At 34.9% G+C, this 26,651-nt stretch overlaps 1 protein-coding gene across 1 annotated transcript in view; it reads right to left on the minus strand.

Annotated features, from left to right (window-relative positions):
* Positions 1 to 25,898, minus strand: part of LOC149787302 (low-density lipoprotein receptor-related protein 6-like) — a 41,502-nt gene extending 15,604 nt beyond the window's left edge. Inside the window, exons 1-5 of the mRNA XM_089976088.1 lie at positions 25,822 to 25,898; positions 12,794 to 12,867; positions 10,212 to 10,347; positions 1,505 to 1,676; positions 948 to 1,100 (exon numbers count right to left, since the gene is read on the minus strand). Of these exons, the coding sequence (XP_089832214.1) occupies positions 948 to 1,100; positions 1,505 to 1,676; positions 10,212 to 10,347; positions 12,794 to 12,867; positions 25,822 to 25,888 (602 nt within the window). The 5' untranslated portion in view covers positions 25,889 to 25,898. The remainder of the gene's footprint in view (positions 1 to 947; positions 1,101 to 1,504; positions 1,677 to 10,211; positions 10,348 to 12,793; positions 12,868 to 25,821) is intronic.
* Positions 25,899 to 26,651: the final 753 nt, after the last annotated feature.

Raw genomic sequence — 26,651 nt, forward strand, 5'->3', positions numbered from 1 at the left:
ATAAAAATGATAGTGAAAGAATTAGATTGTAAGCAAGATATCTCTAATATGGTTTGAATAAAGTGGACTAACTTTGAAATTCGGATAGATTTAAAGAGTTCCATGATCCATTTAGTGTGAGATGACCTTGGCCTGATTTTGACAGGTCACAGAGTAGCATTTTGTTATCCGAGGAAATATTTGCACTGGTCTTGTGAGTAAGATATGTCAACAACTATTGAACCAAACCTGTCCTAACAGATAACATTGACACATTTCTGGGTAGTTCTGGTGATTATGGATCAATTTTCAAGGTCACACATCGATCTCTCCAATATGGTTTTTCCAAAGTGAACTAAATAATCTGATCTGCAGATGGTGGCCTTAATGAATATTTAGGCGCTTTTTAAGGATCCCAAGAACTTATTAGGTTCTGGTAACCGTGACCTAATTCTCTGTCACAGGAATATTTTCGAAGTACTTTTATTTTGCTCTAGCATTCTTGCATAATTTACTAGTTTATTCAAAATCTACGTATAATCTAAGTTAAGGACAAATTAAGGTTTTCCCTTTGTAGACATTTTCATTTTAACGAGCTCTTCTTTCCGTGATTCTATTATCACAGGATGGCATAATTTGTTATTACATGTAGTTTTTGAGGTAACCTACACACGTATCAACAGACACTCCTCTACACCAAACATCAACTAGTGATCTTCGAAATGTGTTTAAGGTCACCAAGACCAAAATTAGATTAGTTTTGATCCAATGATATTTAATCATAAAGACTTTGCCTTCAAGGGACAAGATGTGGCCCCACGACCTGAACACACACACACACAGACACACATACAGACAGAGATATATATATATATATATATATATATATATATATATATATATATATATATATATATATATATATATATATATATATATATGAATGAACATGTAATGTAGGCACTTACAACATGTTTGGATCGCTCTCGTGATGAATTTCTATATCTAATTTCATAAATCTTTGGTCCGATTCGGAAAATTGTTTCGCAATTTTCCGATCGCTCCCATCGGTCCTACTGCTAGACATTTGATTACACTGTTCTTCACACCAATAAAGCAATCTAGAATTATAACATAAACACACAATCAATATCACATACATTTTTACATTAGATCAAGTGGCACATATAACATTTACTAAAACTATCTACACTGCCATGTCAAAGGAAGATTTGGGGGGGGGGTGGGGTGTTTTTTTCTTTTCCTATTTCCTTACCGTTGTAAACACAGTAAAGTTCGTTGTTTGATGCTGGTAAAAATACTTATCCATGAACAAAATCATTAACTAAGATCGTTCGGTATTCTTAATAATTGTATTGTTATTTTTATTGATGTCGTTTCTCTTTTCTGTCGTTGTTGTCCTTGCATGGGGAGTTTGTAGAAATTGTTTCAATCGGATCAAAACATTATGGACAAAATACAGATACTGTTTATACATGTACACCATCAAGGATGATTTGCTTACGCATGAATGGAATCCACAGCTAGTACTACTATATGATAGAGAATGTTACTCTGTATGATTCGTCCGTTTTTGCCATCATAGTCCGCTCTCTCTATTGTTTCTTTCCGACAGTCTGACCAGTATAATATCTTATTTTTCTCATCCACAGCCATGCTTGTGACACATTCTAAATCTGAAAAAAGTGATTATATAAAAATAAACCTATAAGCTTGATTATTTTTGTCCGCTTTTCATGAAGGGATGGTGACTTTTTATATGTGTTATACTTATGAAAAGACATTTTTACTTACCGATCAATCTCTAAACCTTTTTGATTTTAGACGAGAGTTTTGGACTCAGATTTTAAAAATACACATTCTAGAATAAAGGGGTTAGGATAGTAGAAACGTACCTGTTGCATAAGTTACATTTTTGCAGTAAACAAAGCTGTTTCGTTTTCCTGCCAGAAGATAACAAAAACATTAAGATTGATTTTTGTTTTATTGCAAGTATCCAACTATGTGCATTTTTCGCTCTGAAAAGAAGTTTTGAAATTTTGAATATGGTGCCACCTTTTGTTTTCTAAAGTGTTTAGCCCTCAAAAATTTTAAGCACAGGACAATTAAATTGAATCCATCATATTGGTATCGTAGCTTTGCATGTAGTCAGAAGCAATTGTTTACACGTTACTGAAGATAAAACAAAGAATTTTTCTAAGTTGCATGATAAAGTAAAATAGTGTATTCATCAGCAACAGCCACTTACTTTACAAAGCGCTTACTATATGGTGTCACAAGTGTTTCCTATTTCTTACACCAATACGCGTCAACATTAAATAATATGGTGCTAAGACAAATGATTACCCCAGCCACTTCATCCAGCAATTAGAATGCTGTTTATTTGTATTGTCGTCCGATCGAAAACAATAAAAAGCACAAAATTCCATGTACACTGTCTTGTCTCATCATCCATTGTATTACCGTATTACCGAATATCGTAGTCGGAGAATTAAATAGAAGCTTTAAAATAATGGAATAAATACTAGGACACTTACATTTTCAGTTATTATAAATTTAATGATTGTTTCCTCTAACAAATAATGCAATTTATTATCTGAAAAATACAGCATGAATGGATTGGAGATACAGTAGTAGAAAGCAGAATAGAGTAAGATGAGAAATGTGAAATAAAACAAGCAAAGAAAATACCTGAAATTGATTGTAAATATTTTGTTCTTAATGATTTAGTTGATGTGGGAATATTTGCGAGAATTAAATGTTATCCGTGTTTTCTACTCAGTTCAACGATATATTTAACTAAGTCATTACAAATATATTAACAGACAAAAATGGAAATCTAATACATTTATAAAGAATATTTCACATATAAGGCTTTGACTATATTGAAAAGCTGCACTTTATTATTTGAGAGTGACGTCTCTGTCAACAAATACAGAGCACAGTGTCATATAATTGTTTTTGGCAAAATCAATTAAACTGGGTGGTATGGATGGCACTTTACTGATTCAGAATTACCAGAGCTAGGTAATTACAATTGATTTGAAAAGTTCGTGTCTATTTTCAAATACGAAAATCGATGCTCAATAATTTTATCTGCAAGCAAATTTTTTATTCTAACGGGAAACATCTAAGTACCCAGCATATATTGTAATAACATTGTTGGAGCCCAACCACACTGACTTGTTTCGCAGCAGTCGTTGAGATTGACATTGGTATCTGGTTTATTAAAGTGCCTACCAAACGAAATTGGTAAAACCGGATGAATACTTGCTGAAAACTCGAATAGTTATATCTGGGCAAATCCAGTAAGATTGATAATTGGTTATGACCCGTTTATTGCAACTTGTAGTCATTGCGTGTGCAGTCTTCAAAATAACGATGACGCTCGCCAAGTCCAAGAAAAGCCTCCGGATAATCAGCGACATTGTCGACAGAAATCATATCGGAGGAGTTATAGATTGTGTTCCAAAGACTACCATGACCCAATTCGACACAATATTGTGATAGAGAAATTCTTTCGGAGTTGGTCGCCATGACTTTTCTTGTTGGGTTATATGCATAACAATAGACGACTCTGTATAACAGTTTTTGATTAATTCATAACTGTCTATGTTATATTGTACCAGAATATGTTTCATATTTCGTTGAAGTGATCCTTTCCGAGAAAAAACTCCAGATGGTAACATAGACTGATGAAATGTTGATTAATCCGACTCAGAGCCATCTCCGTGAAATAATTAGACTGATACAGGGTCACGCTTGCTTATGTTGTAGATTCATTCATAGATGGTCCTGTGGTAAAATCGTATTATTCTCTCTCTTCGAAATTTTGCCACCGAGTCGGTCCACGCATATGGTTTATGATCATATAAAATTATTGTAGAACCCTTGCAACAATAGTTACCAGCATTGTACAAAATCTCGTTTGTGATTGTTTTTATAATTATCGGAAACTTTATTGTTGTTTTTAAATAACCACGTCATTTATCCTACTTCGGTTGATAAGAGAGCTTTCCCATTGTGTTATTTTTAAATTCTTGATTCTATAAGTCCATTTTCACATTTGGAGTTTACAAAATGCTCCTTTATACATTGAGCAACATAATTTAGCGAACCCGTTTTCACCGGATCAAAGGCATATATGTCCCGTTTATTTAAACGATAAATAGAGTAAACAACTGCCGACACTAGATACGCGTTATTGGGGCATGGTTTGTCTATTCCGGTGAAAATACCTGCTTTAGAATTTTTATTTATCGTAAAGACATTATTATACTGATGTGATGCCTTGACAGGGTCGAGTTTATCACGAGTAATCTTCGCATATATGTTCGACAATAAATTGTATTCTGAATTTGTACTTTCTGTCATCAACACGTTTATTAATAATGGTAGCCACTCGTTTGTCATTGATTGTGGAATCAATTAAACACCATCTATCTTAAACGTTAAAAAAAAAACCCAGGAACAGTACCATCGTTGATAAACTCATTCTTTGCTTGTTTGATAAAGGCATGCAGCTGTAGTTCAAATGGTGTTTGTTTCTTATCGATGGTTAATCTATGCAGATCAAATCTAGCAGTGTGTCGCGGTTCAATCTCCGATAATCTTTTTCGTTCTCGGTCAAAAAACTTCTCTCTGCTCTTCTTTGGTTATATTGTGGACAATCTCTATTTCACTAGCTGTTAATAACGATTTTATGTCATTTCGTAATTTTTCTTTTGCGATTTTCGACCATGGAAAATCTGGTTTTATCCCAGTTAGGATAAAATACTGTTCTAGCAGTTTTTCAACAGTAAAATTAGTCATCTATATATTTAGGAACAGTTGTTTCTTCAATTGGACTTTATCCAATAATATAATATGCATCAGGCAAAAAAAAAGAGTTGTCGTTGGCTCATGTTTGGAAAAATTGCCATGGAGAATAATGTGGATATCACATGGCCAGTGTTCGCCGTGGCAGTACTGGATCACAAAAATGTTTGAAGTGGTGCTTAAGCGAAAGACCCAGTTATGTGTGTCTTGCGGCGGACGAACATATCGAGCGGTTGAACGATATTACTAGAATATATGTGTGTGTGTGTGTGTCATTTGGATTTTTAACGTAGCTTTAACAATTTTTCAGTCATATCGCTGTGATGTCTGCAGTGTGGAAGTTTATACTGATATCTAGCACTGGGGCATCATTCCGCAGACATGTAGCATAATGTCCCACCCAGTCACGTTATCCTTACACCAGGCCAACCAGTCCTAACACTAACCTCTTAATGCTGAGCGCCAAGCGAGGCAGCTATTAGCACCATTTTTGTAAGTTTTTGGTATGACTCATTCGGGGATCGAACCCACGATCTCCCGGATCCGAGGCGGACGCTCTAACCACTATACCACCGGAGTGGTTATATTACGAGAAACAAAACGCTTCTGATATTATAAAAATAAAAGACGCCAAAAGATTATCTCTAGAGGTATTCCTCTGCTGAAAAAAAGTTATATTAGACGAAGATAAAATTATATCAATGGAACAAACTGAGAAAGAGATAGATGTTGATGAATTTAAGAAACATCCGAAATTCGTTAATTACGAAACGAACAGAGCTGGCATCATCAGAAGCTGTCCTCCCAAAAAACCTCTTGTAAATGTCGGTAACATGGGCTACCTCATGATTGCTATTGGAATTCCAGAAAACGAAAAGATAAAAAAAATATTACTCGTATAGATTTGTTTATGAGTGCTTCACTGGGGCGATATATGATTGTCTTGTTATCGATCACATCACCTCAAATACAGCAGCTAATAGACTGGAAAATTTACAAGCAGTCACACCAATCCAGAACAGCAAACGTGAAAAATCTGGAAAACACAAATATAGACCGAGGACAATTAAATCAATTATTCAGTACAGTTTGTTGCAAATTGTGCAGCTTATTCAGCTACATCAAAATTGTTTAATCAAAAAATAAATAAAAAATTGACATTGACCTGGTCACGTGTTGGTGCTAAAATATCTATCCGCTAAGAATAACACGCAGGGTTTCCAACAACACGGTTACTTGGATGAATGCGCTAAATGCCTATGCGCTATAACTCGCTGAGATTTACACAGCCAAAAATCGATTATTCTACACTCGTTAGAAAAATATACCTGTTACATTAAGTATAAATACATGATAAATAAATTATACGATCTAAATACGTGTGCACGTTTAATATCCGTACGTTAGGTCAGTAAGCGCGTATGCCGACATAAATTATTTTATCTCATATTCTTAACTGAGACAAAGGCCAAAGTGTTTTAAGCGTTCAGACAAACTTTCAATTGAACAGTGAAAACGACTTCATGCGTTCGGGTCCAAAAAAAAAACGAAAAACGCGATATAATATTTTCAGCGTCTGCGACTGATGCTTATATAGTGGGGGGTGGGGTGGGAGAATCCACGATGCAATGAAAACAGAAGAAATATTGTTAATGGGTAATTGTAAACTTACGAAAATAAAACTAACCGATGTGCAACTTGCCTGGGCCCCTCTGACCCCAGAAACGGTGTTAATTCTAAAGCACCTTGGGTCCACTTAAAGGGTGTGTGTTTGATTGCAAATTAACAAACAAAATAAACATCTTTCGCCCTTACCAATCCAACAATTGCAATGCTACAGTTAGAAAATATAACAATTACCCAAGATTTAACATATATCCAAAGTCATTCATCATTACCGCGGGCACATCTTTTTTCAGTTCAGATAAATATTTCGACCGCCATTTTTATGGGTCGCCCCACCCCCCCAAAAAAGCGATAGCGTATTCTCATACAAACCTCGGCCTGGCCTTTAGGTAGTTTAATGAGTCATCACTACTTGGCTAAAACAGCATTTTTTTAGCTCCCCCTTTGAAAACGGGGTTTGTCGAGGGCCTATCTAAAAAAATCTGCCGACATTTTTGTTGGGTCTGCCCCCCCCCCCCATTTTGCTCTATCATTACTACTATTATGTAAACAGAAGCGAAAAAAGAAACGTTGTTCCAAAGCTGGCAGGATTAGAACAGGAACAAGAAATCCAGTTATCTCCCTTATCCCCATTCCGGCTCGACAATTTAAAAATTCGACCGTTAATTTAAATCACTTAATTCAAATGCCTATTAATTCGTCAACCTTCGTGTCAACTATTCAAGAGATACCTCTGCGCATTGCATTATTCAAGGCCCAATCAGTAGTACCACCGAAAAGCGCACAGAAATAGTTAACTTTATCAACGACCAGAATATTGACGTCTTTTTCCTGACAGAAACGTGGGTAAAAACATCCGGTGATGAGCCCAAGTATGCGGATCTAACACCCACTGGTTATTCCATCAAGTCGTTCCCCCGTAACTCTCGCGGAGGTGGAATTGCTGTCAAGACAAAGAACTCCATTATCAAACGTCTTAACCATAATACAACATTCAATTTCGACCACACATCGTTTGAACTAGTCCGAACCACACTCACACTGGAGCAAAGGTCAGTCCATTATTTCTGCCTATACCGCCCTCATCCTAGTAGAAAAAACAAGCTGACTGAATCTCTCTTTTTGCAGTAGGTTCCGAATTTCCTGGAGTATGGAAATTCGATAGGTGGCAACCTGATTATTCTTGTAGATTTCAGCTTTCACTTTGACATTCCCGGAAACCCAAACACATAAAACTCCTAGATTCCATTACTGTTTTCAACTTCAAACAGTCAGTTAACTAACCCACCCATAAACATGGTCACATTTTAAAATGAATTTGTCATAGACCTGATGATAACATTCTACGGTCCTCCCTGGTATCCCATGACCTTGCATCAGATCACCTCTGCATCATATGCCATCTTGACGTATCAGTCCCTAACCCTCCACCTGTATCTGCTATTAAGAGAAACCTCTGTATGATAAATAGAACGAAACTAATGCATGACATCCAAGCAAACCTAACAACTTGCTTACCTATTACAGCAGAACAACACGATAACTGCCTACGTTCATTGTTCGACAAACATTCCCCAGCTGCCAAGTGTAGTGTATCATTCAAAAGTGTTCTCCATGGTATAGCAATGTTAGGGACCAGCTTCTCACTGCTAAAAGAGACCGCCGGAAAAGTGAAAGGCTTTGGCTTTCCACCAGACTCACTATTCATAAGCAGATCTATCAAGCCGCTAAGAATAATGTCACAATTATAGTCCATCCAGCAAAATCAGCGCACTACACTACTAAGATCATGGAAAGTTACAGCTGCAAAGAGCTCTTCGAGATTACTAACAAGCTAATGTAAAGGAACAAATCAACACCACTTCCAACTACCATCTCCAGCCGACCTTCCGGACATGTTTGCACATTTCTTCCGTGACAAAGTACAAATCATTAGAGATAAGCTTTTAACCACAATTTCAATTGACTCGTCGTCACCATACAGTTGGGAAACAGAATTTGAGCGGCAACCATTAGCAGCATTTGAATCTGTATCTATGCATTTCGTACGTACAATCCAGATGAAGAGTGCACCAAAGTCATATGAACTTGATCCAATTCCACCATCACAGATGCTTGAGTGCTAAGATCCAGTATTGCCTTTACTAACTGATGTTATCAATACCTCTCTCTCAGGGGACTTCCCATCATTTTTCAAAACTGCCACTGTAAAGCCTCTGCTAAAGAAAGCAACACTAGACCATAACGATTTAAAGAACAACCGCCCAGTTTCTAATCTCCCATTCATATACAAAATCTTAGAAAAGGTTGTTCTATCCCAGCTTGTATCTCATCTGAATTGAAACAGTCTTTTTAGCAATATACAATCTGCATATCGCTCTTGCCTCAGTACTGAAACTACTCCTGTAAAAGTAGTTAATGACATTCTCTCTGCATTGGATAGCGGAAAGATTACAGTCCTCACCCTCCTTGATTCGTCTGCAGCATTTGACACAACAGACCATGCTATATTACTTCACCGTCTCCAGCATGTATTTGACATTCATGATACAGCCTTACTGTGGTTCAAGTCCTACTTGGTCAACAGGACACAAATTGTATCTGCAAATGGAATACACTCCAGCCCAGTTGATCTATGTTGTGGTGTTCTACAGGGGTCTGTTCTTTGAAATGTTCTCTTCATTCTATACATTCAGCCTCTCTCAAGTGTCATAAATCATCATCCAGTGTCTCACTAATTGTACACTAATGACATCCAAATATACAAATCTAGCAACCGAACTGAAGTTGATTCTGCCATCCAAGATGTAGAGAGGTGCATTTCTGATGTGAAATCATGGATGACATGTAATAAGCTGCAGATGAATGATGATAAAATTGAGGCCATTCTGATCAATACATAAAGACTTTCTCATTCACATCCTTTACCTCAAACAATAAATATCAGCAACGCCAACATTAAAGGCTGCATAACTTGAGCTGAGACGCATCAGCTCCATTCACAAATAACTTTCAGTTGATCCCACTAAAACACTTGCGTTTCCATTAGTACTTTGTCAGACTGGACTTTTGTAACTCAATTCTGTCTTGTTCAACTCAATATCTGCTCCAAAATCTTCAAAAAGTTCAAAACACAGCTGCTCGGATCATACTAAGAGTACCACGATCAGAGCACACATCACCCTGCTCTGTACCCTACACTGGCTATCCATTCGATCCAGAATCAAACACAAAATTTGTTCTCTGTGCTACGTTTTACTAACGGACTCAAGTCCAACATACCTATCCGACCTCACCCATGTGTACACACCGGCAAGATACTTACGCTCCTTTTCTGACAATCGTATACTCATTATTCCCACTATGAAAACAAAGTCGTATGGACAGCGTTATCATGCATACCAGGGCCCAGCAACGTGGAATGAATTGTCCTCTGAACTTAGACACATGGCACAGTGATCAAATTCAAGAGTGCTCTCAAAACTCACTTATTTCGATTGCACGAACAATCTTAAGACCTAATAATGTTTCCTTCCTTAAATATACTCAGCATGTTTTTTATGTTTTCTTATTTCATGGCGTTTTTGCTTGTAATCATATCATTATATATGTTTTTTTATCTTATAGGTGTTGTCTAATGTTTTAAAGCGCTTAGAGCTTTTAAAGTTTAGTCGCTATACAAAGTCCTCATTATTATTATTGTTATTAGTAGTAGTAGTAGTATTAGTAGTAGAAGTAATAGTAGTAGTAGTAGAAGTAGTAATTACCCTTAGTAATGATGATTTTCTGCAGAGTACCATCGAGATTCGAGGTGTGTATGGCTTTGCTTAACTTTGTCTTGTTATACCAGAATAGTTGTTCTTCCCTCCAATCCACTGCCAAACAAGGTATCGAATAACTGGTCTAGTGGAGATACATAATAGAATATATCATTTGATGATTGTACAAAGTGAAATTATCAGATACTCAATTACACTAAGGATTACGTATTTAAATTTAATTTAGTTAATGTAAGTAAATTCATGCTAAGTATATTATATGTAAATGTACTAAGTGCAACTGAGTTTAAATTAACACTTTTACATTACTTCAATTGACTTTAAGTGGAATCGTTGCTATTGTGCAGACGCGCTGTATATTCCCGGTATGTAGTGGAAACAAAGTTGTAGGTCCAATTGAAATAGTACGTAGAGTCATGCGTGAATTGGAGATAAAAACATCTAACTAATATCGGTAGATTCGTCGAGATTCACAATACTAAAGCATGTATAGGATAGTTGGTTTAATGGACCTTACAAAGTGGAATCCCTCATCACATGACGATCCAAAGCATAAATATTGTCTCAACGAAGAAATTAGGAAATGTTCACTTTCTAGAGGACGTACGTATTTACGTCATTTGTCTTTTTGTCTATGGAAACTATCATCACATCAACAAACATCATCTGCACACAAATAGTCAAATAAGGGACAAATTCAACTGGCTTCAACATACCTGATCAGGCGGAAAACATTACAGGTATAAGGAAACGTTCTTTCAGACGTCAATGTACAATCTGCATATCGCCCTTGTCACAGTACTGAAACTACTCTTGTAAAAGTAGTTAATGATATTCTTTCTGCATTTGATAGCGGAAAGATTACAGTCCTCACCCTCCTTGATTTGTCTGCAGCATTTGACACAATAGACCATGCTATATTACTTCATCGTCTCCAGCATGTATTTGGCATTCATGATACAGCCTTATTGTGGTTCAAGTCCTACTTGGTCAACAGGACACAAATTGTATCTGCAAATGGAATACACTCCAACCAAGTTGATCTATGTTGTGGTGTTCCACAGGGGTCTGTTCTTGGGCCTGTTCTCTTCATTCTGTACACTCAGTCGCTCTCAAGTGTCATAGATCATCATGCAGTGTCTCATCAATTGTACGCTGATGACACGCAAACATAAAAAACTAGCCACCCAACTGAAGTTGATGCTACCATCCAAGGTGTAGAGAGGTGCATTTCTGATGTGAAATCATGGATGACTTGTAACAAGCTGCAGATGAATGATGATAAAACTGAGGCCATTCTGATCACAACACAAAGTCTTTCTCATTCACATCCTTTACCTAAAACAATAAATATCAGCAACGCCAACATTAAATTCACACAATCAGTACGAAACCTAAGTGTTTTACTCTGGACAGTACTCTCACATTGCACCAACATGTCATGAACTGCATATCTTGAGCTGAGACGCATCAGCTCAATTTGCAAATATCTTTCAGCTGACGGCACTAAATCACTTGTGTGTTCATTAGTACTTTCAAGAATGGACTATTGTAACTCAGCTATGTCTGGTAAATCTCAGTATCTACTCCAGAAACTTCACAAGTTCAAAACACATCTGTTCGGATCATACTTAGGGTACCAATATCAGAGCACACCTCCCCGCTGCTCTGTACCCTACACTGCCTATCCATTCGATCCAGAATTAAACACAAAATTTGTTCACTGTGCTACATTTCACTGTCGGACTCTAGTCCAACATACCTATCTGACCTCACTCATGTGTACACACCAGCAAGATACTTACGCTCCTCTTCTGACAATCGTATAATCATTATTCCAAGTACGAAAACAAAGTCATATGGACAGCGTTCTTTTGCACACCAGGGCCCAGCAACGTGGAATGAATTGCCCACTGAACTTAGACACAAAGACACAGTGATCACATTCAAGAGGGCTCCAAATCTCTCTTATTTCGACAGCAAGAAGAAACTTAAAGACCTAATAATGTTTCCTACCTGAAATATTCTCAGCATGTTTTTTCATTTTTTTAATGTTTTTGTATTTTGATGTTGTTTGTTTTTGTAAGAATATTATTATGTTTTTTATCTTATAGGTGTTGTCTAAAGTTGTAAAGCGCTTAGAGCTTCTAAAGATTAGGCGCTATACAAAGTCCTCATTATTATTATTATTATTATTATCTAACATACATACATACGTGTGTGTGTGTTTGTGTTTGTTCCTCTCCACAACAAAACAGATGTTAATTCAAAATGTATGCTCTAAACTTTACAAATCTAAAAGGTGTTAACTATCCAAAAAAGGAGAATTTAAACCCGATTCATGGGCATGGGTAAATTTATCTAATTATACAAAATACTGCATCTGTAATTTCGGTTTTCATTTAATTTTTATCAAATTTGTTTTCAATTGAATGGTTTTAAATGCCATCAACAGTGTCAATCTATACGTTGAGAGATCCCTGACTTGATTCCTATTCCGGTTACGCATATCATACCCAGTAACATGCTTATAGAAATTGATCATAATCTGGATTCATGACATGGCTTACCTCTCTAATGACTGTATATTCCTCAGTGTCGTTCCTTTTTCTCATGATATGTGTTCCGTTGGAAAGAATTATTTCTGAAATGTGGTATTGTGAAATTAGACATGCTGGAATGATTTGAAATTCTTTTAGTGGATTACGCTTCATATTTCCAATAGAGTGACCAAAGACAATTTTTTTCAAGGTTTTTGTTTCAAACGTAACTTTATAAATTTAAAGTTTAAATAGCATAATTTTTACACCTTACTTTATCTTAGTCATTTGTAATATTATCATAAAATCAAAGAAAATAATGTTCCTGGGGCCAACTCCCGCTTGCCAACTGGTTTGGAGGTCTTCGAGCTTCCAGAAAGAGCTTTGTTGCTATAGGATACACTCGTTGTTTTAGCTTTAAATGCCTTCTGACACTAATGAATGGGAACGATTAGTCACAAAAAATACACTATATAGAGCGATTTTTGTTTTAGTTGATCACGTGTTTTGATTGGAAATGCAATGGCGATTATGGAAACATCAAACTAAATAAATATTACACTTAAATGATTTATTTTCCCATATAGAACACTAATAATAAAATTTACAGCGTCTGACACACTTTCACTATCATTTTGTCTCAATGTACCAACTGTCAGTAGTACATTTACTATTTTTTTATCTCAAAAACTTCAATACTAAAAGTAAATGTAAAGAAAAGATTATTAAAAAGTATACTCTTGATAATAAAGGAATAATACGAGTTTAGATGTGTGAAAACGTTTAAGCTTATTAAGGTATAATGGACAACTTTCTCAAGAGAAATGGCTTTTATCTAAGTTGTGAGAACTTGTAGTCTAATTCCATTGTTACATTTATGGAAATAAGATATTTTTGAACTTGAGAAATAACCCTTTATATCCTGTTTTGTATCCGTCTTGGAGATTCTCCCATTATTTGCTGTTATGCATCTGTCTTTCAGGTTATCAACATTAGTACGGTACGTTTATTTTCGAAACCTACTTTCCTGACCTCTTCAAATTCAGATTGTTTGCTGCTGAAGTAAGATGTCGTAAGGTCCGCACAGAGCGAATTAGACGTTCGTAGATTGCAAGATCCGTGTCTCATCCAGGATATGCTTTGAAATTAGTGTCTGTGTTTAGCCGTATCGTACAAACAACTACTTATAACAATTATCTAATAAATACTTATACAAGAATTGTAACATTTTATTGTGACCTGCCATATTCTGAGATTCCCCTCGTTTTAGTTTATTGTATTTTACATCGACAGAGGCATGTTACAGGATGCATTTTGTAATACCCTCACATTTCGCTAAGAAGCCAACATAAAAATCAATTCAACCTTGAAAAGAGCTTTCAAATTTCTACAATATGTTGCTTTCGAAAGTAATCCAGCCTAGAAACAAATCCACTGGATCTATTTAAGATATATATTGAAAGCTGAAAAGTAAACGTGTGGAGACAGAAATTGATATATTCATTGAAAAAGTCCCACAAATGTTCAACAATATATGTGAAAGTCAAACTGTAAAATAGTGTATCGTCATTTATAGAACAAACATATTCTTTATCAATGCTAATTCCAGAAGTATAAACCTAATAGTACCTTATATCTACATACACATACACGCATCAAAGGCTATTCTCCAACAAAATGGCCGAGTAAAATGAACGAGAGACGAGTTAATTAATGAACAAAGTTATTGCCGATAAATATATTTAGAAGCAAAGGTTTAAAACATGACAAAACGATTGCCCAGATCAGAAAGAATGTAAAACTGTTATTTTTAACTTACATCTGATGCCTTGAGTTTAAGTTGACGTTAGGAGACACTACTACCGGCCGAGATAAGTTGTGGCAATTGATAGTCTTTCCTGAAATCCAGCGACTTTTTTCTCTAAGGATTGACAGTCGATTTTTGCAATCGTATTTTGTTTTACGTTTACTCAACCAAAATAACTAGCTGGACTTGTTTAATAAGATACTATTGATGGCATTTTATGGGAAACTTTACTTCTGAAAACTGGACCAAACTTTACCTTTAATCGCTTTCCTGAGACTCAATGAAAACACTAACAATGGCGAAGATTGTGAATGAGTGAATTACCTTACGTCACAAGCGGGAGGTGTTCCAATCGCTTACGGAGATTACAAGAAATTATGAATAGTTAGGAATGCATTTTTATTTGTGGTTTAGGTATATTCAGTAAGAACTCTACAGACAGAGGATTAGACGGTTAGGTAAATATTTATATAACATTTGTTATTTTTCAAACCTTTTTGCAAGTCCTTAATTATGGCATGAATCGGAATACTTCAGGCTGTTTCAGTATTTATGTTTTTTCTTGGTCTCTTAAGTTTATTGGAAGTAGTATTTATCAAAGAGTTGCATTTGAAATATATTGAATATATTTGATAACATGTAAGAATACTTATGATACATAATCTGAATGATACATATTGTGACAATGACGTCTCCCTATTGCCATATTAATTGTCACTCCTTCCGTTGTTGTGCTAATTGGACATTGGAAAATAAATGCGGTAATGGTGGACCTTAAATTGTGAATGTGGTCTTGGTTATATCCGAAGATATTGATCCAATACGTTATTATCGGATCCTATATTTGGCGACGAAGATGGAATATAAAAATATCGTAGTTCAAAATGACGGCAACGACAATGCATGACATTATGTTAGTACCTCAGTTTGATTGTTCTGAAATTGCTAGCATCGCAGCAAGGTGGAAAAGATGGATACGCGCATTTGAGTTGTATGTGACTGGGAAAATTATCACAGATACAGTTCAGATTAGAAAAGAGCACAGTTGTAACAAACTGCAGGAATGGATGTGCAAGACGTATTCTTTACACTTACTGAAGAAGATATGGATAATGCTTACAAAAAAGTTAGAGCACACTTCAGAAACATTTCACACCACAGGCAAATGTGCCACACTAAAACTGAAAACTTGCAAAGGGTACAATGCCTCTTTACATTCTTTCCTTTTTGTCTCAACTGCATGAGTATTCCATTAGCGACGAGCTGCGTCCTCAAAGTCAAAATTGTGTGGTATAGTGTTATGTTCAAGTTAGATTCAGGAATATACCATTGCACGGATGCACGTGACACACTGGGTTTCCCGAAACAATCGCTTTTATTTATTCAAGATCTGACCGACATAACGTTTAATTTTTAATATTTCATTGAATAATGGGACTTGCACGGACCACTATATTGATGACCCCAAAACTTTATAGAACAGAAACAATCGACCGTTTGTATATTTTTCTTTTGATTCTAATCTAATTAAATTTTGTTTAAAAAACAATTAAAGTTTCGTTTCTTTCTTTTCTCAGTCTTGTAATAATAACAAAACACGTTTACAATTTAACTATTTTTTATTCTAGTTTATGGATACAATAAAAAAGCGCTTGTTCAGTTCAAGGAGGATTATTTTCAGTCTATTCTCTTTGATTTCATTGGAATGTGCACTATACCTAATGGGCTGAATATAAACGTAAGGGAATATACATACTAATCCATAAACTAACGTACAAATAGAGATTCAACCAAATAATAATATTGTGGGGGTTGGGGATTGGTGTACAGTCTAATTTGGTAAAAACAATTTGTGAAGAGAAGTAATACATTTCCACAATTGCTCTGAAAGTAGTTTTTGTATAACTGATAACCACCACCCACCCACCCAGAAAAATATTAAAAAAGCGGATTATCTACAGCTACGACATAAATCATACGTGCAAGGTCTCTAGTAGATCCAAAAGTCGGACTTTCTGGCTATTCTTCATCAACTTTGTACAGTGTAAACTCTCTTTGCTATGCACATGAAAATATAAAAGACACTCTGGTGGGACGTGTGTTGGGCATAAAGTTTAAGTTAACTTTAAAAGACGCGCGTGTGGGACTCGTGTTGGACATAAAGGTTAATTTAGCTCAAATATATACACGCTGTGGGACGTGTGATGGGTATAAAGTTTAATTTCGCTCTAAAAGACACTCTGGTGGGACGTGTGTTGGGCATAAAGTTTAATTTAGCTCTAAAAGACACTCCGGTGGGACGCGTTTTGGACATAAAGGTTAATTTAGCTCAAATATACACACTTTGGGACGTGTATTGGACATAAAGCTTAATATAGCTCTAAATGTGTACGTGGGTTGGGAAAAATCTGAATTTAGCTTTTAGCTTTTTATAGGTTTTATGGGGCAATAAAGGGCAACAAAGAGTTCTTAGAGTACATATTAGAACTTCAATAATCAATTTAACTTAACGTCTCAGGTCCGAGTCAAAATTCGATCTATCGTTTTGATTTGACCATTTACTCAATCATTCCATCAGATAAGCCAATCATTAAAAGTAATCATTCAATAAATCATTCAACCAAACAAAATCTAAGTCTTCATTGGACCTCAATATTGTTATTAAAACATTTAGTGGGTAAATAGCGTTTCAAATACTCAGTTTTCAGTCCAAGAGAAATAATCTTTCCTCAGAATTGAAATTCGCCATGACACCAACCCAAGAAATATACTGTTGCGATAGGAGATCATTTTGATTTAAGACAGCTTCAAACTATACTTAAAAAGTTTATGGGACTCGTAAAAAATTACGATGAAAACAATTCTGTCAATATCAGAAAATTAAGAGACGAAAACATTATAAATATTTTGGTATCAAAGTAATGTATTTAGCCTGTATTCACTATCTATTTTAAGTTAGAGCAAACACCTGCACCGAAAAGAGGACATGACTAAAAATCCTTGCAAGACTCGTTTATTGAATTCCATAAGTCGGGTCGATGTACGCTGCTTCTAGTTTGACGCCTCCCCGGAAAGTCACTTACATGTTTTCTTCTGATAAAGTCTTGTTCACAACTCATAATAATATACAACAACCACGGACTTACCAACAGACCCACCTAACAGGGCCCACTTTATAACGATCATACACTGGAAAATAGGTGTCAGTAGAAAGTGACCGTTAAGATTTTGATGTCTCTATACTTAGATTGTAACTATTGTAAAGTTAGACTAGTACATACATCCAACCTTTAAAATGTGACACCTGCTACAGACAGAAGAAAACAGAAGTGATACAAAACGTGAAATATGAATTAATAATATCAGCTTAGCACATATTAATTTAAATGATCGTGCATATTTCATGTCGTATTTATTATATATAAGAAGGAACTAATGACAAAAGACTTAAATGAGAGTATAGTAAGGACGATAAAATATACAGTGTTTTGCAAGCGCCAGAACAAGAAAAAAACACAGGAAGGTATGAAAAAGCAACTGAGGATCATGGCAATGAATATGACAATGCATTAACATTGTAAGTAAGGAGGAAATGCGCAAACGATTGAAAGGAAAAGATACAATAAAGTACATGTGCTGTATAGTATGATTTAATTAAAGTAGAGGAAAAGATACAATAAAGTACATGTGCTATATGGTATGATTTAATTAAAGTGCAGGAAAAGATACAGTAAGGTTCATGTGCTATATAGTATGATTTAATTAAAGTAGAGGAATAGATACAACAAAGTACATGTGCTATATAGTACGATTTCATTAAAGTAGAGGAAAAGATACAATAAGGTTCATGTGCTATATAGTATGATTTAATTAGAGGAAAAGATACAACAAAGTACATGTGCTATATAGTATGATTTAATTAAAGTATAGGAATAGATACAACAAAGTACATGTGTTATATAGTATGATTTAGTTAAAGTAGAGGAAAAGAGACAACAAAGTACATGTGCTATATAGAATGATTTAATTAAAGTAGAGGAAAATATACAAGAAAGTACATATGCTATATAGTATGATTTAATTAAAGCAGAGGAAAATATAGAATAAAATACATGTGCTATATAGTATGATTTAAATGAAGTATGGAAATCAGAAAAAATTATTACACCCGCATTTACACACGAACTGTGTGGTAATTAGGTCAAAAGGAGATAAGGAATCTCGATAGATTTCTATATATGCTTAGTACTATATTCATCAATTCATCAATGTTTTGTTAATTTTGTTATCTTGTAGGCACTGTATATTTGCTAGTGTATTTCATTAATGTTCTGTAAAGTGTGAAAAAATGGAGGATGAATACTTTCAGTCTTTTTAAGAACTCTGTCAACATTCCGAAAAGAAAATCTGTAAATCTGGAATATCTGCATCCATAACTGTCCCATCACATATCCATCACACTACATAACCATCCCATCACATGACCATCCCATCACATAACCATCCTATCACATATTCATCACATCACATAACCATCCCATCACATATCCATCCCATAACATATCCATCCCATCACATAACCATCCCATCACATAACCATCCCATCACATACAATCACATCACCTATCCATCCCATCACCTATCCATCCCATCACATAACCATCCCATCACATATCCAACAATTTGAATGCTTAGAAGTGAAACTGTGGCACACTCTTGCTGTCAAACATTTCCCTATGTGACATCATACTGAACATGTATACACATTCTGTGTTGAAAAATTATGTTTTTTTTTTTTTTTTGGGGGGGGTAAATATTATATTTAATCGGAAAGACTGTTGCTATTTGAGTTATAATTGGGACAATTTTAACAAATAAAGTTTACTAGTTAAAGAACGAAGTAAGTAAAACCAGACCCAGGCACTGTTTTTACATGCAACAAATGAAAGATGCAGCTTTGAGTCAAAGTGAATCACATTTTTTTCTTCTTTAACTCCTATTTCCATTCTAGTAAAAACTCTGTGATAAACTTTGAATAATCTCCAGCTATTGATCCGCAAGTTTCGGGCTTTATCAACATAACGTTTGCGTGTCGTTGATGCATCGTCGGGATTCATATGTATGGGAGTGCTTGTAGTATGTACCGATTGCTGTTCTTGTGTGTGTATTGTAAAGGGCATCTGTATTTACTAATTTGGGTGGCGGTCGTAAAAAACAGATCATTTGTAATGTTACGTGTTTAGGCTCTAATAAACAGTAACAAAGAAAGAGTGAAAACAACAAGCTTTGAAAATTTTAACAAATAATTTATTTCTCTGGAAAAAAATGTAAAAATAAAAAAAGAACTTTCGAATTTAAGAATCAGATCCATAAATAAGCCAAGAATAATTAAAGAATTAAATTTTAGAAGTCATAGCAATCAAATGTTCTGATGAATTAGAGTTTGAGTCCCGACAAATATTCCAAAATGGAAGGCGATGACATATACTGTAGCTAGCATTGTGCTGTTGTGCCTTCAGTTCTTTTGTAGTTTCACGAGCAATCTGCCGGTGGTTGAATTTCCGAAAAAAATAAAAATTTCTTTGTCCAAGAATTCTGTATGAGCACTCAAATATTTCCAGGAAAAAGAATTAAACTTTTAGAATCCAAATAATTTGAATAAATATTAAAATGTAACTACAAACTGATCACAAACAAACGCTTTCCAGTGTAAAGGCCCAACCAACCAATTTCCCTATAGACAACGGTTATGCAGTCGAAAAGACGCAAAATAGATGCCCGTATCTGGGTCAAGTGATCACATTCCAGAACAGTTTAGATGCTATTTACATGTCTAAGGTCACGTATTCCAGTACAGCCTTGATCTCTATGTATCCCACAAAAAAGAAGTTGTTTACTTGATTGCTAATCAAGTCCAGGAACTAGGTGACAAAAAAGATAAAAAGTTCTATTTTTAACTGTTTTCAGCTGAACGGTCAGGTCAAACTAATTTCTGGAAAGTATCAAATTCCAGTCAGCAAAATTACATTACTTAACATGGAACGAAATTAAAATAAAAAGATTTTAAAACGTACAAACAATTAAATTAAATCAAATATAACTTAAATCAAATATACATAACAGTAAGGTATACATATGTTTAGCCAATCAGATGGGACTAGGCATATCTAAGGTGATAGGAACAATGAAGAGCTACTAGAAGTGCCTAGGAGTGCAGTAACGTGCAGCAAACTTGGCGATGTAGTAACGTGTATTGGACTTAAGGTAGACGTAGTCCGATGAATCAACACACACACCCACCAAATATATGTTGATACGGATAGACGATATGTGGGTCATCAAGCACAGAAATTGCTCCAGAAATATAATATACATGTCACCAAAAGGACCCTTCAGCCGACGGTAGCTCCACAGTCACGGGAAATACCGGCCAGTGTATAACATATACACCGATATGGCAGACAGAAGTGGTTGCGAATAATTGCAGCTTTCAATGAATAGGTGATGTTAGCTCCTACCCTGAAAATCAACATCATCACGATTGAGGAGCTGATTTATCGGCTTAACGTTGACGGTGAATGGTTACCAATTTTATCCACCCAGTTGTTTGACAGCAGTACCGTTGTATATGAGAGGCAGCTACCAGTCGTACCGAGTCAATGGATTATTATGTGGAGGGAAACAATAATAATAACACTGACTTTCACTTGGCTAGTAGTGGTATGGTATGTTTAGCGCTGTAGTTTGTGACTAGCACAGCAGAGTACTAATGGGAAATAGCGCCCGGGGCGACAATTATGGCCTAAAAGGGTTTTTAGCGCCACAAGACCTCTGGCACCCTAGGCAACCGCCCCGTCTGCCCTCCCCGCTATGTTAGTATGCTACTGGTAGTGTTTGACTATCTAAATTTGTCACGGTAGTATTTGACTACTAAAATCAATCACAGTAGTATTTGACTACCAAAATCAATCATGGTAGTTTTTGATAACTAAAATCAATCACGGTAGTATTTAACTACTAAAATCAATCACATCAGTATTTGACTACTAAAATCTGAATCAGGGGTATATGATCACCCGATGACAGTAGTGTTGACTGCTATGTATCACATTTGACTTTTTCATAGCTATTCAATTGCATTGAGAGTGAAAGAAGATACATATACATTTTAGTACAATTAATATCATTGAATACATAAGTGTTGTGTTTATCTTTGAACCCAGTTCGGGCTCAAAGGGCTACAAACTCGACTTCCTTACTCCTAATCGAAACATGTAAGAACCTTTAAATGGAGTTTACTCTAACAGTGTGGGTTCCACTCCTGTCATATGACGCAAACGTTATTGCTTAGGCATCTCTGTGTGCCCAGCGTAGAGTGAGCATAAGAGCAGAATACGAAACAATGGAACTGAAGGTACATGCAAAACTAAGATGAAACTTAAAGGTCAGTTAAGATATTAAAGGTCATTACAAGCTGAATACATTTTTAAAAAATGGACGTGAAAAAGAAACATTTAATTGAATATTATAAGCAATTCATTATATGAAGTTTCAGAGACCGCATTAATTCTTAATTATATTTTCGGTAAATTCGCAACTCTGTCTTTCTGGATTCGTTGTAGAGAGATCTTGAAAAAGTTCGAATGTCAGGAAGATGCACTATAAAGACCGGAAATAAAGAATAGAAAATTAAATGTGCGAAATGCGAAATTAATACTCTTTTTGCACTTTAAATTATTGATTTAATTGACCGACCGGGAAGAATAAAACATATCGATTTCGATGCTGTGATGAGTGGAAGTTTTATTGATAATTTGTTTTAAAAACATGGCAGAGTATTTTTTTCTTCATAGCACTGATAATCAGATTAATTGTGCGTTGTTTGACAAAGCAATTCTGAACGCAACCTTTTACAGCATCCAAACGCTAACATAAACATTTTTTTCAGACATTTACATCATCTCTTTACTACAAAAGAAACACAGCAAATTAGGTATATTCCTTTTGTTACGAAGCAAAAATTTTTTACGTATATGTACTAATACCTACAAAGTCCAGTTGCTTTACAAGAATATTAGTCAGATGACGAATAACATCAAACACAATAAGATCAAAAAAGAAAAGACTAAACAATCTACCTAGACATTACACAAACAAACACATAGAACATATTATGATTTCATTTACAAAATGTTTCTCATAAATGGCGTCTATACTCAATGTCGGACATTGTGGACATGAAATAATATTAAAAGGATAATAACGGATATAAATTAAATTTCACAGTGGTGGGTAATTCCTAGCAATAAGCATGAGCTAAGAACATGAAGTCTAAAAGACGGGGTGATATATTGATATATACTGGGCTTTCAGAGGCTGTTTAAAGATGGAAATCTACAAAAGATATGACTCGGTGAACAAAATAATTCATAAAATGCAATGATGGAGTTATTGGAAACAGAGAACATCGAATACTTTCCTCGTACTCGTACAAAAGTTTTAACTTTTTAAAGTTTGTGCGTGTGTATTAGTGTGTGTGTGTAGGCGCGCGCGTGTGTCTGTGTGTATGTGTATATGTGTGTGTGTGTGACTTCAACTGAACATTGTAACCCGAACAACGGGTCTAAGGCATGGTTAAACTCGTTTGGTTACTTGACAACTGATACCCATCGAACGACTCAGCCGAATACGAGAAAGACGAGTAGGATTTCAAAATATAAACATAACGAGTGATTACATAATTTTACAGATGACATTTTTTAACATTAGACGGGTGATAATAGGTGAACCTGATTTTATAGAAATTGAAATACTTCAAAGGATAAATTGTAATTGATTGTTTTTATCGAAAGGCTGCACTCTATAACATGCAAAATGATGTAAATAAAGTTGACAAGACTTTTAAGATGAAAAGGACAAACGATGCGATATATATGGTAGTCCGATGGAAAGGATATGATGATCCTTGAAATAGTTTCATTTCAAACTGAAACAGAAGAGTACATTTTGTCACTCAACGAATTAAACTACCACCGTAGAATAACATACAACAAACAACAAAAATGGACAGATAGCATATCAATTTTGATGGTGTATTACCCTGACTTAAAAGGGCCAACAAAGCATGTTGGTATTGCAGCAGAAATATGGATGCAAGAACAACTTCCATTAACATCAACGACGTAATTATTGGAAATTATTACTCAGACAATTCCAAGCAGATGACTGTACGTATGGTACAATGTTTTATATTTAAATATTATCGAAATAAAATACCATTTATATCTTGTCTAGTTATTTTCTTTTGAACGTGTCTGATAACGCTCATAAAATAGAATAATTGGCAAAGAAAAAACATCGACAACAAAAAACCATTAGCAACACCAGAATACACTGAAGAAATATCCATTAGCCTGATGGAGCGGTACAAGCCACAATATCATAAATGTAAAGAATATGTTAATTTCGTAAAATCAAGCCAATATTCTGGCGCAGTAAAGGTCAGATAAAATAATCAGGAAACAATGACTCGTGAGTGTTGAGGCACTGTAACAAGAGGACTGATATACAATGACAAAAGGGTAAGGTTGATACTAATATGCATTGAATAAAACGTACTAGAAGACAATTCCTGATTATCTATCTGATAGAGAGCATTACAATAACTTGACTACACTATTCATTGTGCCAGCCTTCTTTCGACAGAAAATTAATAAAATGAACAGCAGACGAAACATAAATAGAAATAGTACACTCATCAATAGAAGGTTCTAAAACTCCTACATGGATCTGTAATTGAGTTTAATGAACCTGTAACTGAGTTTAAAAGATCTGTAATTGAGTTTAGTGGATCTGTAATTGAGTTTAATGGATATGTAACTGAGCTTAATCGATCTGTAACTGTGTTGATAGATCTGTCACTGAGTTTAATAGATCTGTAATTGAGTTTAATGAATCTGTAATTTAGTTTAATGGAGTTTCATGGATCTGTATTTGAGTTTAATGAATCTGTAACTAAGTAATAGTTTGATTGGGGTAAATATAGGATTTGTACATGTTTTCAACCATGTCGAACTATCCTAGTTGAAGATCATAAGTACGTCTCGTAGAGTTTGATTCTGTAAAATTCGTTAGATTTAATTACATTCGTAACGAAAGCATTGGAAAGAAGTACTGGAGCTTAATCATATCATAGAACAAAGTCTTTAAACATGCTAACCAGAAATGAAATTCAAAGGGTAATTGATAGTATGCTCGAAATGATACGCACACAGTTTGGTCAGAAAACATGCAAGAAAATACAAAATTGCTCGTTACGTTGTTCAAAGTAAACACAATAAATGTGTTTTGATATCACAACATGATATACCCATCAATAAGTCTGACAGTTAACGCATTAGTTTCATTATCAACAAAATTGCCCTGATAGTATCATCAGTTCTGATGCTACACTTTTAATATCAATCACAGTACCAACATTGCTGTCAGCATTTTTACTCTAAAATAAGGGAATAAGGCAGTCTCCAGCCCCCAAAACGTCTGAAAGCAAGTGTTTGGAAGAATGTACATTGATATTAAAAACTTATACGTCAGATTCATACTCTTATGATTGATGTTGTACAGTATATAAATAGTTGTATTATCCCTTTTTATTATTATTATTATTATTATTATTATTTTCATATATACACGACAAAAATAGTGAAATTTTGAACTACACGAGGTTGAAAACTGAATAAAAATACCAAATAATATATTGTTGACCAAAACGAATGTTTTCTCCCGCACAGGGCGTTCTTAGTATGTAATCACAAACAACGTGAATAAAATTAAAATGAGATAGTCCGATGTAAATATGAATGTGTGGGTGAAAAGAAGAATACATGGATGGAAAGACGGACTCCTTCCTTCCTTCCTTCATTCATTGCTTCCTTCCTTCATTTATTCATTCATCTAAATTTGATTTAGTAGTAGACAACACTATCAAGCACATGGTATGAAAATGCAAAAGTCTCTTAGGATGAGGAATCATCGTGTGCCACTTTTGTTTATATAATTAGTTTACTTTGGTTGAATAAAAACACTAGTCATGTTTTAGAGATAATCAATTAATATATATATATCATGGAAAGGTTTGTATGCATGACCCTGTGGTAAATACTATCCTACCAAATTTGGTTCCGGTGTCACAAACATGTAGGATAAGTTATTAAGTCATGACAAGCTTAAAATATATAGTCTGTTTTCTTACCGGCTTCGATACGAATAGCCAAACACAGAAAAGAAAAGCTCGTGTAAATAATCGTTATCCAGCCCATTTTGACCAGCGTCTTGCGCAAAATGACAAACTTATTATACACAGATGAAATATACGGGACGTCTATCCGGATACTGATAAGAAATTTGTATATAGAATAAGTGCTCTTGCATCACCGTCGATAACCGGAGACGTTGTGGATACAATGGCTGCACATGGAATACATTCAAATAACGGACAGGTTGCGAACATCAGTGACAAGTTTCCTTATTGTCTCATTAAAGTATTTTATACTAGATGACTCTAGTGATTACGGTCAAAAAGCTATTGCTTGGTTTTATCGTATTGCATGGATATCACCCAATTAAAAATAACAAACAAGAAAACCTTCCAATCAATATACTTTCTTTGAAAAAATACTACAGATTCCAGTTGTAAAAAACTTTAGCATCAAACAAACGCAAAGCAGGGCCTATTTTTATTATTAAAAAAACCCATAAATATCCAATTATAGCAATTTAAATGCAGCTCGGATATGGTGATATATTAAGGCTTGAAATGATTTAACATTTTGTTCAATCCACTCCTCTTTTTATAATATTTATAATTTGAAGGAAAACATTTTTTTGGATAATATTATGTGTTATACTAACGCTTGATAAAATATTGTCAATAGGTCTTCCTAATGATGAAAAACAAGTCTTCCTTAAAACTATTATTGTTATTATCATTATTATTATTATCATTATTATTATTATTATTATTATTATTATTATTATTATTACTACTACTACTATTGCAACAACTACTACTACTACTACTAC

The sequence above is a fragment of the Sinohyriopsis cumingii genome, chromosome 12, assembly GCF_028554795.1.
Source record: "Sinohyriopsis cumingii isolate HCF-2022 chromosome 12, ASM2855479v2, whole genome shotgun sequence".
NCBI classification, from domain to species: domain Eukaryota; kingdom Metazoa; phylum Mollusca; class Bivalvia; order Unionida; family Unionidae; genus Sinohyriopsis; species Sinohyriopsis cumingii.